The 19,712-nt window shown below is 35.0% G+C and overlaps 1 protein-coding gene across 8 annotated transcripts in view; it reads left to right on the plus strand.

The window, feature by feature from the left end:
• Positions 1–11,284: 11,284 nt before the first annotated feature.
• Positions 11,285–19,712, plus strand: part of LOC125683170 (transcriptional activator protein Pur-beta-B-like) — a 61,575-nt gene continuing 53,147 nt past the window's right edge. For 7 of the 8 annotated variants that reach the window (XM_048924024.2, XM_048924028.2, XM_048924026.2 and 4 more), the window contains exon 1: positions 11,309–11,464. In XM_048924024.2, coding sequence (XP_048779981.1) covers positions 11,425–11,464 — 40 coding nt within the window. In that variant the 5' untranslated portion in view covers positions 11,309–11,424. Of the gene's footprint in view, positions 11,465–19,712 lie in introns of all 8 variants that reach the window. The other variant, XM_048924025.2, reaches the window with a different exon arrangement.

The raw sequence follows: 19,712 nt of genomic DNA on the forward strand, positions 1-19,712 counted from the left end.
CGAGATGCAAATCCGTTGTTAATTTTGGCGCATGCGCAATAGCTTAGTCCTACAAATGGGGAATTCTTTCGTTTCTCGGTAATAATCGTGGATTTCCGTTGTCTTTCCATATATGGTCATATCGATATTCGACAAACATGTAAACTTGACATTTGTTGACTTGTAAGGTGTAAGATGCGATGTCACAAATGAAGAGTACAACACCGAGGTATACATTTCTGAGAAACATAACTTACACCCCCTGAGTTACAAACATACATAGTTGAAACTGAGAAATTAGCACGGTTGCATGTATCGATTAACAAGGTTACATGCTTGGATTTTTGAACACGATTACCCTCCATACAATAAGACGTGTTCGCATAAATTTTCTCAGTATTGGAGACATTTAATAAATTACCTGAAGATCAGTAAATATAATTTTCCTTGCCAATTAATTTATGAAAAATATAACTTTCTGAAATGCAATAATTAAATATGTGTATAATTCTATTAGAATATTTTGAAATAAAAAGACGTATCTTTATAGGGTTAAAAGTGTAAATAACACATACACACACAAAATAAAAAGTGATAATATGTAACCGGCATGTATTTAAATTAAAATACACTGGTGGTTCGGGTTCTAGATTAAGTTCTTTATTGTTATATCCTAATTCTGGAGGATGATCTAAAAAATATGTAAAATATACATGTGGTATCCCAAGTCAATGCTATCAAAACTCAGGTATACCGGGCAGTTTCCTCGAGATCTAAAGACTGCCGGTCATCATTAACCGTGATTGTTATCAAAACATCTTTCTCGGGTACAGTATATACTCGCCTATAAGTCGGATTTTTGGGAGTCAATTTTTGGTCCAAAACTCTATGTCCGACTTATAGGCGCGTCCTAAGAAGATTGGTATTTTTCTAGGCGGTGTAATGTAGTGTTTTTTAAACAACTCCGACGATTATCATGGACTACCACACAAATGATTATTGTTCACAAATATCTAGACATATTGTATTGTTTATGTATTTTAAAATTATGTATAAAGTACAAGTATTTACATATTTTTATCTTGTTAAAAATTATTTACATACCAGTAACTAATGAATCTCACTATTCTCAACTTTAGGACTAGGCTATTGCGCATGCGCTAAATATTGACAACGAATCTAGCTCGAATTTGTTCAGTTTTTGTAAACAAAAGACCAATCGACATGTGTCACAGTATCAGTACGTATTACACACAGAAAACGATTTGCTTTATACATACATTACAACTTACAACACTCGTAAGGTTATTGAGAATAAATTTACACCAACGCCTAATGATATGCATATAATTTCTTGATGTATTACGGACACACATAATGTTTATATATGGATAAAAACCATTAAAGATGCTAGTACAAATATTTTACAACGTTTAAATAGTGATAGGGAGGTTCGGTGCAGTGCCAAGGGGGGCACTACTACCCCCCCCCCCCCCCCTATTTCAGTTATTATGTGGTACCCGAATCTCAATACTACAGGAGTCTACATGTGTAACAAGTGTATAGAGAAAAGTGCATCACAATGACACACTACTCGTACATACACCATTCTTTATAGAGATCTCAATAGCCTGTAAACTTTACCTACAGTTTTATACTTACCTGTTCAACAATGAGTTACTGCACAATCACGCAGAATAAATAATAAATATTTCAATATTTTTATTTTAATATTCACCAATCAAGAGCCCTCCAGGGGGTGGGAGCATATACAATTTTAACAATTGAACATTATAACTACATGATACAATATACACATGTATACCATATACACATGTTAGAGTTTCTACAATTGACATTAGTCTTGAATTGGCTCATCATAATGCTGATTGAAAATGCACTGTACAAGTGTACTATATGGGTAGTAAAGTAAAACAATATTATAAAATGTTGTCATGAACACAGAGGGTACCCAGGGATGGTGCCTGTGCCAAGTCCATTAGACTGGCAGTCTTGTACCCCAAGAATTCGAGACAGCTTATTTATAGATGTATTTATGATGTCTTTATAGTGAGCCACATCTTGCATATTCTGTTTAAGTATTCCATGGATTTAAAGCAAACCTTCTGAGTAAATTTTTAAAAATTATGTTTCTTACTATTACAAGTTCTAAGATGCCATAGAATATGATAGATTTATTTCTAATTCAGAGCCCCAACAGGGCATAAGGAGATGTTACATACAAAAGGGGGGGGGCACACCAAAAGACAGAATTGAAACAGGACAAAAATAACATTGGACAAGAAGGAAGGAGGAGTCACTGCACTTCTTATGGTTATATTTCAAGTAAACGATTGGAGCTGATCTTCAAGCTAAATAACACACAAACATACACACCTATACATAAAGGTGTATACACACACATCTAAATATTAAAAATCATTAATACACCAACATTGTTTGCAAGTAATTAAGTAATTAGCCATAGGGTTTAAAACATCTAATCTATATGCAGTAGAAAACTCCATACTTACTTACTCCGACATGTAAACATAATGGAGCCTGAACCCAAAAGTCATAAATTTCACAACTATAGCATATGACTCATTATAATAATGCAAACAGTTTGCCTCCTTGCTCTCTAGAAGTGAAAAAGGTTTTCGGTGATAAAACATATTTTCAATATATGACCAATTTAGCTCCACTCTGGGTCCTAAACCCAGAGTTTATAAATTTCACAGTTTATTTTAATCTTGCCCAAGGGAGGTAGGGTCAATGAAATTCACATTTTTTGTTCCCCTTAACCCATAGATACTTTATACCAAATTTTGTTAGAACTGGTTCAGCTGTTCAAAAGAAGCTTCAAATGTTCCATTGTTTATAACTGACTGATAAAAACAGATAGCAATAGGTCTCCTGAATGATTGAGGTGACCTAAAAAGTTTAAAGTCCCTTAACTCCGCAACGACGAAGGCAGAAAGACAGTATTGATGGATGGACGTGCAGACAGAATGATTACTCTAGGGCACCTGCCATATGATGGGGACCTATAAATTACTTTGATTTTTATACCGATAAATATGCATGAAAATAAATAGTTTATGTTATATAATATTATTTAAAGAAGTCATTTCTGCCAAATGTATTCTCCTTGATGTATTTTCTACTGAAGATGTGTAACCTTTAAGGGGAGTGATTTATTACTTTCTCCAAAATTTTGTTTCTCACTGTCAATGATCAAAATCTACTGTCTATGTGTTTAAAAGATTTTACTTAGAAATTAAAGTTTAATACATTATAAAAGAAGCTCATTTTAGAGAGTCTATTATTTTTTTTTTTTTGTAAAAAAGTTGGTGGTATGTTGCTGTTAACAGTTTATGAAATTTTCAAAAGAAATGGATATAGATACAAGTTTATTATATCTTTCACATTTTAAGCATTCTTACAAAATTAATAATTCATAGGTTTGTTTGTATTCATTAAAAGACTCAAGTCTTTGTTTACATAACACATATCTAAGGCTAAAATATATTGAGTACTTGTAATAAAGCATCTGAATAAATTACATGGAAATTAAATTATTCTGACACATTTAACCTATTAATACCACCAATTTATGTTTTGAACTAACCGGCTTATAAAATTCCAGTATTCATTAAAACCATTCTTATGCTTGTTCTATGAAACAACATTTAAAAGCAGTGTTTTACGTAACATGTGTTGTAGAATATCCATCACTAAAGGGACGTTCATGATCCGTTTGTTCAAAAATGCACTTTCAGTGGAAAAAAACACCAGTAACTAAAAGATAAACATTACTTACGAAAAACACTGTCAAACTTTGCGCCATGTTGGATGCAGAAGGTGAAGGTCAGAAATAGCGCATGCGCAATAGCCTAGTCCTAAAGTTGCGAATAGTGAGATTCTATCGTTTATTGGTAAAATTGAATTACGAACCCGATTTAATATTGAAATATTCATATATATACCGGCTGAAATATATTTCATAAAAGATTGAATATTATAAACAGATAATTTAGATCATCATTCTTGACTCTTAAAAACTCTATTGTTGATACATTGAATTATACCGGAACCCCACAATAACCGCGAGGCGCGCGCCACTAAGTAAGCACGGTGTCAGGTACTGGTAATTAGGAGACCATAATTGCGTAGGTAAACAAGGGATCATTGTCCATAATAGATCAAGGGTTGTGTTTAAACCCCAAACAGATATGGCTTGGATATTGAGCACCTCATGATTATTAATTTCTCAAAATATTTTTTGAAATATAGGTAAAAACACTAGAGCATTGACTTGAAATTGTCAACCGATTCTGACAAAAAATTGTACCGACTTATAAGCGGGTCAATGGCAAATTCCTTAAAAAATAACCTTAAAAAATGCAACCGACTTATAGGCGAGTATATACGGCTGTAGTCCACGGTTATGATAACAATAACAGCCAGTACCTACAGGTATTCTTTAGATTTTGAGGAAGCCCTGTGTTCTAGAGTTTTGATAGCATACTGACCTGTCCACAACTGCTATTTTCTCGTAATTCAATTGTTTTTAAAAAGACCCCTGGGCTACGTTCATGATTTAATATATATATATATATATATATATATATATATATATATATATATATATATATATATATCACATACTTGATAAGATATGTAAAAAGCCCTACCTAATTCACGTATTTTTTTAGCAATTGTTTTTTATTTTGATTTCGCCATGTTTACTTCGTTCGATAGACGCGTGGATTATAAGTAAAATATTCACATCAAGGCATATTTTAAAAAATATATATAAATGAAGAACATGAGTAATCAATTGAATGACTGTAAATTATCAATAATGCAAATAAACAAAATGTTAACGTAATGTAGATGCGTGTACATGCATGTCAGTATGCACGGTATGCAGTACGCTATATCAATAAATTCCATTCGTCGTTTTCTTGTTGAACAGTTTTAATGTAAAGGAATAATATATAATAAAACAAATTCGTCATTGATGTAAAAAAAAATATCTACCCGTACCACACTGGTATCAAACGAAGTTAAATAATAACAGGTTTCTTCACAACAAGCTGATCGGTGAGAGATGCGATTGTCGCATATGACGTCACGGTATCACGTGACCCGCTATCACATTTTAGATATATCGATGACGTTTTGTCTATTAACAATGATAGCTTTCATTCATATGTCGATTTGATATATCCCTGTGAGCTCGAAATAAAGGACACCACAGAGTCGTCCACGTCTGCTTCATACTTAGATATTTTATTGAAAGTAGACATTAACGGCAAACTAACAACTCAACTGTATGACAAACGGGATGATTTCAGCTTCTCCATCGTCAACTTCCCACATTTATGTAGCAATATTCCATTATCACCTGCATATGGTGTTTATATATCTCAACTGATTCGATATGCAAGAGCTTGTTCTGGGTATAGTCAGTTTTTAAATCGAGGTAAGCTACTGACAAACAAGTTGATGGTACAGGGATTTCAACAGTCTCGATTGAAGTCAGCATTTCGCAAATTCTATGGTCGTTATAACGATCTAGTTCGTCAATACAACCTCGCATTGGGTCAAATGCTGTCTGACGTGTTTCATACCGATTGTTAAGCCGTTCTTGGCACACTGATTTGACTGCGGATAACTCCGTTTACCTGATCAGGATATGGGGCTCACGGCGGGTGTGACCGGTCAACAGGGGATGCTTACTCCTCCTAGGCACCTGATCCCACCTCTGGTGTGTGCAGGGGTCCGTGTTTGCCCAACTATCTATTTTGTATTGCTTGTAGGAGTTATGAGATTGATCACTGTTCGTTATCTTCACCTTGCATTAGCAGAGATTTCGAAATCAGGAAGTCGATTTGAGTCGATTGAAATGTTAAATTATAAACCTGAAATTTCGCTTTAAAAACTGAGAGATCATTTTTTATATGTATTGTGATAAAAGTTACTTCAGTTTCTAAATAATTCACGAACGTGGGACATGTCCTTTAACCTTTGATGCACGACAACTGGGTGCGTTCACAATTCTTCCATTGGTACAAATATCGATTTTGCCATTGGTTGTCTTTGGTACCAATGTTAAACAATGGTACAATTGGTTGCCTTAAAACAGTGAACGACAAATTGGCAAACCAAAGACAAAATAACAGCCAACGGTTGCCAATCTTGACCATTGGTACCACTGGTTACTAATGGTCACCAATGATAGTCAATGGTTACCAACGCCAAATGTTTAGTTTTTCGCTATTTTCAGAAATGACAAACCTAACAAGAATATTTGCTGCACTGCTGAAACAAAATGAAACTAATTTCATGGACATGATCAGGTGTCATCAGGTGATTTTCATTTGCTAAAAAAGCGATCATTTGTACCACGTATGCAACACTATGTTGAGGTTACTATTCCACAGTAAAAGTTAAAAGTCACTTTCGAATGTCAAGAGGTACCTACCAGGCAACATGCTTGTATTTGCAACCACTACCTGAATATATTCAAACAACTGGACCAATTCCAAATGTTGAAAAAGATGTTCTAATGTTTTTATGGTTCATGGGTATGTAAAATTAGAGTAATTCTCATTTGCTTGCAAATATTTGTAACATGTAAAATTAAACTTGCTTGTTTTATAAAGTAAAATGTCCTATTACCGGGTTTCAGAAGTATTAGCATTATAGACTTAAACGTTATCATTGCAGGTAACCTTGAAAGTATAAAATCCATGTCAGACCGATTTAAGAACAGGATCTGCATTAGTTAAAATTATGCCAACTACTATCAGGAACGATTCCCGCCTCCATCTTGTCGGTGACTCTAATAAACGAAAACTCGCGTTGGTAATTCTACCGTGAATGTGGTTGGTCTGCAGAATTGGTAACCAATAAATGTTACCAATGGTAAACATTGGTACCAATGTTTTATTGCACCACCAATATCAACCAATGAGAGAATTGTGAACGCACCCACTGTTCTGAACTGTATGCGCTCAGCAGTCGACTGCCTCTACTTTCCTTTTTTTCACTCTCAATCTTTTCAAGTTACTAATTGTATGATAAAAATGCCCAAACCTTTCAAGTTTGTAAAATTGTGTTTATACAGCACTGCCTTTGAACATAAATTAACGCATTTCAATATGATGATAATTTAAAAATAAATCGATAAATTCAACTATTGGGTATCAGCGGCGGATCCAGGAATTGTGATTACGGGGGAGCGCCACTTTATGAGGTAGTGCGTCCTGGATTTTACAGATTTTATGGGGCTTGAAATATTTCTCCTATTAAGTCATTTGTACTATTTTCTATCATTTTAATAAGGTGAAATTAATAAAATGACCCAAATTTTAAGAGTTTTTGGAAAAAATTAGGTTCTCCCAATAAAGTAATCCAAGAATCAAAGGATTTTGTCATTTATTTCTCCGGGAGTGGAAGAAATTATTGCTTCTTTTATCGTTTAGTACATTTTCCGACACAAGATACCGCGATTTACCTTAAATTTGAAAATTTTAGGGGGAGGGGGGAGGGGGGCGCGCGCGCGGCGACTGCGTCCCCCTCTAAATCCGCCACTGGGTATGTATATGCGCGGATCCCCCCTACCACCACCACTATGCGCACCTACCTGATTAAAAAAAAAATGAAATTCATATGATAATCCCTTGTAGCAATGGTATGTTCCAAAAGAGAAAATTAGAACAATTTTTATAATATTGTACATAATCCTAGTTGTAACACTGTTGTTGTGAGGATACATTAATTAAGATTAATTCACAAAACTAGAATAAATTAATGATTCTTCAGTAGTTTTAACAAGTGGCATGGTTGGTTATCATGAGGGGGGGGGGGGGGGGGGGTCATCGTGGTTTGCATTACCTGACGTATTAAAAGCAAATGGATTCAAGCACTCATTATTTTTAGTAGAAAAAAAAACCAAAAAAAACAACCAACAAAAAACCCAAAGATTTTTAAAAAATGTTCTCAATCCGACCAAATTCCATCGATTTCTGTAATTTTTTAAATAGCACTAATTCAAGCATCTGTAAGTTCACAATCATATTCCAAGGTGTGACTGCGAGATCTCAGCCATTTTTGACAATTAAGGGACTTTTGGGATTGGCGTCAAAAATTTTTCCTTGTTACAGTTTAGATTTAGCTCGGATTATTTCCCGCGCATTAGAGTTCGCAGTACTAGCCAGCGCTTCGAGCAGGCTCGCTAATATGTTAACGGTGCTACCGTTTGAGCGAGCGCAGCTACATGTAATAGCGAGCGAAGCGACGAGCTCGCTCCAATGATTACGCAATTGAGTCACGTGGTTAGCTCTTCATCAGCTGAAAAATGATGGGGACTACCCATAACGTCTCCGGAAAAATGTCGCCATCACTGCGGTATACTTCATTGACAATCCCGTAATTAAAATAATTAGATTGTTTAGAAAGTACAATTAACTTTTTAAATTCCAGACAAGCTTTCTCATAGCTTCAAACGTTTTGTAACTGTTTACACCAAGCGCATTATATTTCCCGCGTTAAATGAAGAGGCGGATAAAAGTCGTGTTGCAAGATGTTAATGAGCTTCGCTCGTCTCAACGGTCACACCGTACAACATATTATGCCTAATGTTTATGCATAATGTTCCGGTAGCATGACTTTTACAAACGAAAATATTTAAGTATTTAGATCCGCTCGCTATAATATCTTAGATGCATTTGAAAGCTCACGTTTCAAAGTGTAACGTACGACTGTGACGTCATAGTTACGTTTATGTATACGTAGCAACCAACTCTGATGGCGTCGATCCACATACGAGGTTCATTTGTGGTTACAGAAATAGCCGAGTAGTTACGATTGACCCTGGATTATGATTGTGAACTTACGTGGATTATCATCCTAATCTTGTGGCCTCCTAGCTCCAAAATTCAGTTCACCATTAGGCGAAATGTTTAGGGTAACTCCATACTCGCAGTTTTATCTGATACAAGTTTAAATTGTGTATTTATTTCCATTCATTAGAGTTAAAACTAACAAATTATCAAATAAAATACATAGGTCATCACACTTTTTAAGATGTGAGACGTACATAATCAGACTCATATATCACCGTCAGAAAATTGCAATTTTCATTAAACAGCGTTATCAAAATCACATAAAAACTGGTTATGACGATATAGTAGCATTCATAACAATTTCATGAAACTGTATCTTCACAAAAATATACAAAATGTATGTAAAAAATAAAGGAAATCATCGCATAATAGACTTGATAAAGAAATCAATAGAAACAGAGTTATTGTCCTTGGATTCAATATTTTGAAACGTATCATTGATTATTCATCTATAACTTAGACTTTTGAAATATTTTATTTTTAACAAGATTTTTTACAAGAACTATGGGAAAAGACTCCAACAAAATTTATGTTCCCATCATGCATAAATCTAAATAAATCATTGATTTTGCAAAATCTGATGACATCACAGGAGGGTGGAATTACTTTAACGAAGTGCTATGTTTATGAAAGGCAGGTTCAAACTTCCGCCAGAGTTCGTTTGCTATTCGTAGGTGACGTAATGAGGCCTCGACCGGGAGTTTGAAGGCAGGTTAAGATGATGTGTGACGTCACGTCTACGTTTTGACGTACATCATAATAAGACTGACAGTGGTGGATCTAAATACGTACCGGTACTTGTTATTTCCATTTGTAAAAATCAAACTACCGGGATAATATTGAATATACGTAATTATTAGGCATACGTAATATGGCATCGAATACAAATTGTGTATAATCGACTGCAAACCACAAATCTGATTAAAATACTAAATTCTTAATAGGAATTTATTATTCTAACAAGAAAAAGGGGAGACTAACTTTTTATTGTTAGAATATGTGAGGGATCACAGGTACTGAATTAGTGTTATTTTAAAAAATTACAAAAAATCGATGGAATTCGGTCGGATTGAAAACATTTTTAAAAATGTTTAGGTTTTTGCCCGCGACTAAGAATGATAAGTGCTTTTCCATTTCCTTTTAACATGTCCGGTAATGCAAACCACGATGACCCCCCCCCCACCCCACACTCCCTCATCATGATAACCAACCATGCCAGTTGCTATTAACGGCTGAAAAATCATTAATTAATTCTAGTTTTGTGCTTAAATCAATGATGTTGCTATTTTATTCAATGATTATAGGCCTATATGTGAATGCTGAAATATTTCATCATTGTGTTACAACTAGGATTATGTACAATATTATAAAAATTGTTCTAATTTTCTCTTTTGGAACATACCATTGCTACAAGGAATTATCATATGAATTTCGTTTTCTTTTAAAATTATAGATAGGTTAGCAGGGGGGGGGGGGATAGTTGAATTTATCAATTTATTTTTAAATATTCCTTATATTGAAAAGCGTTTTGTGTTCAAAGGCAGTGCTGTTTAAACATAGTTTTACAAACTTGAAAGGTTTGGGCATTTTTATCATACAATTAGTAACTTGAAAAGATTGAGAGTAGACAAAAGAAAAGTAAAGGCTGGGAGCATACAGTTCAGAACAGGTCGTGCATCAAAGGTTAAGCAAGTCACAGTGAAGGCAGCAGAAATGCATAAAAATATTTCAATCATATATATTCATGTGTACATGTTTTAATGATGTTTAATATAAAACCCTGGGAGAAACTTCATGTAATGAGTATTTGGCAAATAAATATTGTTTAAATTGAACCTGATCAAAGTATGAACATTACAAAATATGTACATGTACATGCAGCTGCGCTCAAACGATAGTACCGTCAACATATTATTAATTTGAAGGTTTGCTTGAAGAAGTAAATGGGCGCTCGTGTTAATTTTTTTTTTACATACTCTCCTTCTAGTAGTTCATTTTCGGGGGGAAATTGAAGACATACTCTATATGTTTGCAAACACAACGTACGGCGAAATTAATGACGCAATCTACACCCGGAAAGGACAACGCGCCCATGTAAACAAAACGTCAGGCAGCGTCACCGATTCTGGTCAGTCACCGAAATAGGGCAGTCGACGATATATAGTGGAAATTTTCTTTGGGAACTTACTTATGGCCAAGTACTGTAAAACACAGCCCAGTAGGCCAACCAGACGACCGACTGTGTAAACTCCAACAAATTTTTCAACATTCGAAAATAACCCGCGTTATCCAATTACGATAAGTCGTAAAACAACGTATCAAAAATTTTCATATTAAATATTTGCTCTGTCGTGCATGTATTTTAGTGATGTCTACAAATGTTGGAATTTATCTTAACGCTATCAATGAGATCTGTTTTTATTACATCAAGTCTGACTTCCGTTTTAAATGTGTTATTGCGACTTACATCATGAATAATTCATAAGGGCTGGAAGGGAGGCTTTGGCTGTACAGGAAGGGTTGCACTATGTCGGATCGTGAGAGTGGTGACGAGCTGCAGGCTCAGGGTACTTTTCACAATATTGCTGCTTCAGTTTAATCTTATTTTTGTTGTTTTGTATTTGCCAATTGCTTTATTTCACTCATGATCCTTGCGGAAATGCTAAATGTGTCGAGCTGTCGTTTGCATGTTGAAGCTCAAGTGCACTTCCCCGTTAAGATCTATTTAATAGGAAAGCTGAGCCATATATGGTGTAAAAGTTTACATTTCTATCACCACCAAGAGCTAAATTCTTGCATCAAATTGACTTTGTTCTATATGTTTTTTATTTGTAATATGCTGATTCAGTCAATCAGTAGGCTAGTACGGGAAAATCCAACATGGCGTATCTTGACGTTTAAAATTGTAACATTTTAGCAAGAATATGCCAATCTTTCTGTTAGATTCTGTAGTATACAGCAACAAATAAGTGGTTAGTAAGCATTTATCACGCATACATTTTAACTAACAAATTCCCTACACATTAATACTATGCCGGCGAAAGTGTATAAATGACCTTAATGACGAAAGGAAGTGGACGTCTGCTGGCAATTTTCTAACCTAAATCAAGGACTTGTTGCTTCTAGTGTGATCACGTAAATTAAGCATACTGTATAGAATGGATTCCATTTTTAATACATCATTTAACCATGTTATGAAATAAACAGAGAATTCTTTATCCATAACATTTGTATGCAATCCTGCTCTTAGCCCCCCCCCCCCCCCCCCCTCCCCACACACACACACACACACACATTTCTGATTGGAGTTTATTTTTTCATAGGGTCTATAGAAAGTGTAATGTGTAGTGGTCATCCAACTAAGTGCTGATCACGCTCGCCGTTGCTTAACTTGCGTGATCAAGAGAGACACTACCACATCACTAGAAAAGCTAGCTCTCTAGTGAGGCAGTATAAATTCCCTCTTATACTGTCCGCTACATTTCCCCTCATTGGGGAAGCTTCGTCCTGAAGCTTAGCGCAAGTCCTCTCTGGGTGTTTGGCACCTGCTCAGTAATGGCACCCGCCGTTCCCGACAACAATCGCTGTCGTCCCTTGACGAATCCACGCCCGTACCCAGAGCTCCGAAGAGACCCTACCTGAAGCATGCCTCCCAACAAACACCAGAGTCACTACGCTGCCACCAATTTGTAACGTGTAGCGGTCACCCAGTCGAGTGCTAATCATGCTCGCCGTTGCTTACTTGCATGATCAAGAGAGACAATCTACCACATCACTAGCTAGCTCTCTAGCGAGACAGTATAAGTTCCCTCTTATACTGTCCGCTACAGATGCATGCTCCTAATGCTAGAGTTTCCAAAACCAAAAATTTGTGTCAGTCATTGGAACTGATGGCTTTGAGTTTCTTTTTATACAAAAGATATCTTATCAGTCCATATAAATTATTATAAATTCAAATTTGATAAATTCTTATCTGTATATTCTTGCATGAAATGTTTATTTTAATTTTGATTGCTTTTGTTAATCTGTGATATGTCTGCATGTATAAGCTTGTGTATGTAATAGAAATTCAAAATAAATAGCAACATGAATCGAAAGTAAGACATTAACACTTTCATTAATATCTTCAGATATTTTACAATACAATAAAATAATATGTTGATGCATACAATGCATAGTAACATTTAGGGAAACATTTAGCATACTTGATCCTAATGATCCGGCGCACCCGGGTTAATCGGTGATGACCAGTGACACCCTTGATTGTTAGTCGGAATTGCTCACGCATCATACTGATGGAGCTGGAAAATTTTGATAGGCAAAGGTGGCTACAAGCTGGCATCCTTGGAGACAGTAGTATCGAGAGTTGCTTATTCTAAGAGAAAATGTTTTTGATTTTTACACTGGTGAAATAAACATGATTTGTAAATATGTTGGTCATTTCTATGCCGAATAATGTTAATACAATAGAAGGTCAACATTTTCATTACTGTACTGTAGCCGAGTCACTTGATTCTTAGCATGTCGCCGGGTATACCCGGCTTAGTTCGATTTGGCTGGATTTTATCAAAATCAAGTATGCTAATTGCTTTATATTTACATTCACTGATCTCTTATATTTCTATTAAAATTGACATTGCTTTCAACTGCGACAATGAATGCATGTTTGTTGCACGCTAGTTAGTGATGGAACGATTGTCGCCGATGATCGATTGTCGGTCGTTCAGAGACCTACGATGCTACTAATCGATTACAAAATAAAAGTCGCCGACATCGTTGACCAAACAAAATCCAGAAATCACTTCAACTTTGTTCAAATTTTGTGTATGTCAAACCCTATCAAAAATAAGCAAACAAAATGGCGGGAGATATGAAGGACAGTAACAATGACATTCAACAGTCAAATAAAGGAGCCTGTCGCTGATATCTTTGATACAATGAGATTATAGATAAATTCCATTACTTGATATATTGGAATCCTGATTTATTTACCTGTGAACAAATGAAACAAAAAATAATTCAAATGTATTTAATGATTCTGTTACATCTAATTTGAGGGGAAAACACTTAAATGCCAATTCCGATTATAATCGATTACTAGTGTCCGATTATTGCCGATAATCGATTATGGTTTTTGGTCCGATTGCCCATCACTAACACTAGTTCGATCTGGAGTTTTAGTACCACCTGTCTGTGTAATCATTACCAAATATGGAGCATCATCAAGGTCAAAGGGTGCTTTGGCTGTTCCGTTTAATGTAACAAATGGGTCTACCATATTATATTTTAGTACTTAAATCTAGTTCATATTTTAAGACAATGCATGAAAATATGAATAGAAACAATAAAATGTCTCTCTTTGTTGTTTCATTGGGTGATGAAGGTAGCAATCATTGCAGAAAAAATTTAGATAACAGCGATTTTTTCCCTTATATAACTGGTACCGATATATGGTACCATTCCCAATGCCAAAAACCATTGATTTTTCCCAATTTTGAGACTAAAAATTCCCAATTTACTTGCCGAAAAATAGACCGCTGACATCGTAATTTACTTAGTCTGTACAAGTTAACTAAAATGTTCTCAATTCCAGTATTAAATCGAAAGTACAGATCATATGGCAGTGCGCGTGTTTTGTAAAGCTACGACGATTCTTAAATGAGGCTACGATGATTCCTTATGTACCACAACAGCAAATATTACCGTAAAAAGGTTTTTAAAGGGATGACTACTTCTTGTTTTGTTCTCTTTTTTCTTTTCTTTTCGTTGAAATCATTTGCTGATATATTGGTAGAAAATTCCCAATTTGTTCGATTTTGGCGCTATTTTTCTCAATTGAATGGGTACTGGTACCAGTGGGTAGAAAAAAATCGCTGTATAACCTACTTACATGGGTCATGATTTTTTATGCAATGCTAGCTACCTTCATCAACTGATAAAACAACAAAGAAAACATTTTATTAGGTAAACTCAGGTGACCTATTGCAATTGGTTTTCGTCCGTCGTTGTGCGTTAACAATTGAACATTTTTAACTTCTTCTTAATAACTACCAGTCCAATTCTTTTCAAATTTGGTATGGAGTATCATTGGGACAAGGGGACATAAATTGTAAATTTCAGGATTCCAGCACCCCTGGGGCTCTAGGGGTGGGGCAAAAACTGCCCAAAATTGACCAATTTTCAAAAATCTTCTTCTCAAGAACCACACACATGTAAGAAAAACTAAATGCACAGTGATGTAGAGCAGGAAGGCCTCTACCAAAGTTGTAAATTTCATGATCCCCGGGGTGGGGGTTCTGACCCCAGGGCGGGGACAACCTTGTTATATAGTGTTTATGTGTAAAACACTTAAATTACATCTTCTTTAATGCTATTGATACTAAATTGAAAGTAAATAGATATTTAGAAAGAACAGATAGTCCTTTACCAAAATTGTAAATTTGATGATCCCAGGGGTAGGGGTTTTGGTATCGGGGTGGAGCCAAAATGGTCAGTTATTAAATGTGTGAACAATAGACATTTTTAACTTCTTTTTGATAACTATCATTCCAATTCTTTTCAAATTTGGTATGAAACATATTTGGAACAAAGGGAACATGAATTGTAATTTTCAGGATACCTGCACCCCTGGGGTCTTGGGGGCAGGGCAAAAACTGCCCCAAAATGACAAATTTTCAAAAATCTTCTTCTCAGGAATCACACACACATAAGAAAAACTAAATGTATAGTGATGTAGAGCAGGAAGACTTCTACCAAAATTGTAAATTTAATGATCCCCGGGGTAGGGGTTCTGGCCCCAGGGCGGGGCCAAACTTGCTATATAGTGTTTATGTGTAAAACACTTAAACATCTTCTTTAGTGCTATTGATACTAAATTGAAACTAAATGGATAGAGCAGGTAGTCTTTTACCAAATTGTAAATTTGATGATCCCCAGAGTAAGGGTTCTGACCCCATGGTGGGGCCAAACTTAGTATATAGTATTTATGTGTAAGTTTGCTGATACTGTATAAAATCTAAATGCATACTTAGGAATAGCAGAAAAGGATGCACAAAAAATGGTGGATTTCAATCAAAACCCAGGGTTATGACTTTAGGATGAGCCCAAATTAGTCATATCTTTTTATGTTTTAATGTTAATACACCTATTATTTAAAGCCTTTCATCAGTGTATGCACTTTTGAAGGCAGTGAAGTTTTAAGAACACATCTTGTTTTACACTGTTGCTGGACATTATATATAGCCCATGGAAGTAGTGATACTTTTTCACTAGTATTCAGGTGACCGATAAGGCCTGTGGGCCACTTGTTGTTTCATTGAATTGTGGCAGCAAGCAATATACACATAAAGTAACCATTAAAGAGGTTTGCACCTGAGATTTGGAGTAATGTCAAATTTTTTGGAAGTGTATTTTTGATTTCTACATTGAAAGAGATTTAGGAAATTAAAAAGAAAAACTGGGGTTGCAGTGCTTGCTATTGAGCTACAGTGTCCTAAGCATGATCTTTTTGCACTTAAAAGATTTATTTGTCAAAATCATTGCCCCCAAAGGTAGGGTGCCTGGGGCTACAATATGGGATTAATTTGCTTATGAAATTTTGGTCTGGTAAAATGTGATTTGGTCCAGTAATATCTCGACCATTACTGGACCAAATGTCCAGTAAGTACCAGAAGACTTTAGGAAGCACTGATCGATGATTGGTATACTGTAATTAACTAATTATCGATTATGATCGGACATAGAGAAATTATATAATAAAGTCATTTAACTTTCGAAAGTGTAAATAAATATTTTCTACGTTTATATTTGTTGTTTCTATTCAGGGATTTTTTTGGGGTCTGTAGGGGGCCGAAATAAGGCCCCATTCCCATTGCTAAAAAGCAGGTATTTTTCCCAGTTTTTGCTTTGAAATTCCCAAACAATGAAAACAAAAAAAGCAGGGTAGCCAAATCGCTCATAAATCTTCTTCACAGGCCCACAAATTACAATTTTTGCTTCAAAATTGTTAATTAAACCTAATTTTTTGGCCTCTGCTTATTTGAAATAGGTAAACTTTGACCAAATTGAAAGTCAGAAGGAGCCCAATTATACCTTAAAGCACTCTGAATTGGGTTTTTCCTTATTTCTTTGCATGAAACATTTTCCCCAATTTCAAGCAAATGTCACTATTTTTCCAAATTGGAAAGGCCCTGGCCCTTGAAATCAAGACCTTAAAAAAAACCTTGCTATTGCTAAAGTAAAATAGTGTAAATGACTACTTGCTATGTGTATTTGTTATTCTATTACATGTACATACACAAAAGCCAATACAATTTTTAGAAGGGTTATCACACCAAAAATGGATATTGTTTGCTTCAGTTATATTCCCATTGATGAAAGATGCATATCATCAACTGATGATGATCCAGCATAATTAAAATGTAAGGCCTAAAAAAAAAAAATTGTGTGTTTCGGGTAACACTGTTGAAAAAATTAGGGTGGTAGGTAGGGATTCTTTTTTTTTTTTTTTTATATTTATGAACACTGAAATATAGATAGAAAATCATGAGGATATTATTATGTATTATATAATTTAACTCCAACATGTTTGAAAAACATCAGACAACTAAATTTTACAGAATTTCATATTACAGTGGGACCCCGTTATTACGTTCCCCCTTTAATATGTTAGTCCGCATATTACGTTGGAATTTCAAAGCACAAAACCATTTCTTAACAAACCTATATAAAATAGACCTCGTTATTACGTTGTCCCAAGATGCTGGGACTCGGTATTACGTTGTAAAAATTCTGACAAAAAACGTAATAAACCCCTAATTATTCAATGGTGATTCTCAAAATAATAAGCCATTCACACCTTGACTGCCTGAAGCAGTCACCACGTAAATTTCCTGATCTGTTTGGGGATTAGAGACGCTTGACTGATCACGCTTCGATAGATCTAGCGACATCAATACAGGTGAATACCCCGTATCGAAGCCAGTGATAAACAATTAATAATGTTTATTTAGAAATTGTACTCTATGAAATTTACTTCATTTTTCATATTTTGATAATCAAAGAAATAATTTCTCAACCACCTGCGTGTTCAACATAGTGTGATTACCTTCGCTATTAAAATCTATTTACGGACAGCTTTGGTACCAAACATGAAAGACAAGATTTATCGTAGCAATGTTAAAACCGCTTGGGTGACTGCTTGGACATAGGTGACTTAAGGTGTTCAATTAAAAAATTGTCCATTGTTTGGACATGCAGCTTGGGTATTCGTAAATCTCATCCATACATACACCGATCAAACTGTCCAGTGTTATCGGCCGATTCGTGCACGGCATTTACCTCGGTGAATATTCTAAAATCCCTTGATGCGCACGTGATTTTAGTGCCATCATTTAGCGTTGTAAATGAAATCTTCGTGCATCATTATATTTTTTTAATGTGGATTGCGCTTAAATTGTTCTCCGTGTTTATCGTTGGTGAGAAAAGTGTGTAAGTGTTGGGTATCGTGTGCGTTTTCTGTCTATAGTTTTGTTGTTTTTTGGGTGGGATTTTTTTTATTGTGTTGTGTATTGTGTGATTAGAGAACTTAATAAAAACAATGTTTTGGTATTTTTTAAATACGAATATTGAATACGAACCGGAACGAGTTATTGAGAGAAATTTACATGAACGCATTGTTTTAAAGTTGAACAAAATGGCGGTCTAAACGAATGCAGAAAAAGCAACGTTTATCAAAACATCCTTATGTATCCTACACCAGAAATAAAGAAAAGGGATAAGGACATGAAGAATTACGCACATTAAAGATAAGATGTAAATAAAACAAAGTATCATAGTCTTTTAAACAAAGAAACAGTAAAGATATATTCACACACCCCTTCACGGAGTACCAACGGACGATATACAATTTCCAAATGATATTTTTAACGGATTTCACTGGGAACGTTTATTACGTTTCCCCCGGTATTACGTTATTTTATCGTGACAAAATGGAAAACGTAATAACGGGGTTTCACTATATTTTAATTTTTCATTTTCTCTTCATTTTTGTTGTGTCACAAAACCTTTAAATTACAGAAATATCAGTGTCAGAATTATATTATCCAAAAGATTCCCATTCCATACTTTCTCTGAAGATGACATGTCAGACAGATAGAAACATTTCAAAAGAGTATTGTTTAAACAACAATTAATACATTGACAAAATTATAAACATATCAAAAGTTTCTTTGTGTCTTTTCAATGCTAATTATCCATTTTTCCTCTCTGTGTGAACATTTTTTGCTCCAAATATTGACCATGGACATAAGCGCCTGGGTCAAGATTATTACACTATAACCTATATGTAAATAATGGAGGAAATTCGAACCCCGAATAAATATTTCTCTCCGACGTCACCTATGGTGTCTATTTATACATATTTTTATGTTTCAGGAGGCTTAATTAAATACACGTGTCATTGTCACAGAACACTAATTTATCCACGATTTAAAGAAAGGTCTTATCCCACCAATTCATGAATCCGTGTATCTAAGCTTCCTGAAACATGAAAAAAAAAAATGTATGAAGAGACACCATAGATCGGAGAGAAATATTTATTCCGGGTTCGAATTTCCTCCATTGTTTATATATAGATTATAGTGCAATATCCTTGACCCTATGACCACGGAGCACCCTGCCATGCTGTCAGATCCGTCATGAAAACGCTTGCATGTTGATTTCAATATCGTTAATGTTCACTTTAAGCCTGAGCGTTTTGAAGACGTTTCTTAAGAATGAGAAAAAAATATTCTGATAAAAACGGATTATTACACA

This window comes from Ostrea edulis, chromosome 6 (assembly GCF_947568905.1).
Source record: "Ostrea edulis chromosome 6, xbOstEdul1.1, whole genome shotgun sequence".
In the NCBI taxonomy this organism is placed as follows: domain Eukaryota; kingdom Metazoa; phylum Mollusca; class Bivalvia; order Ostreida; family Ostreidae; genus Ostrea; species Ostrea edulis.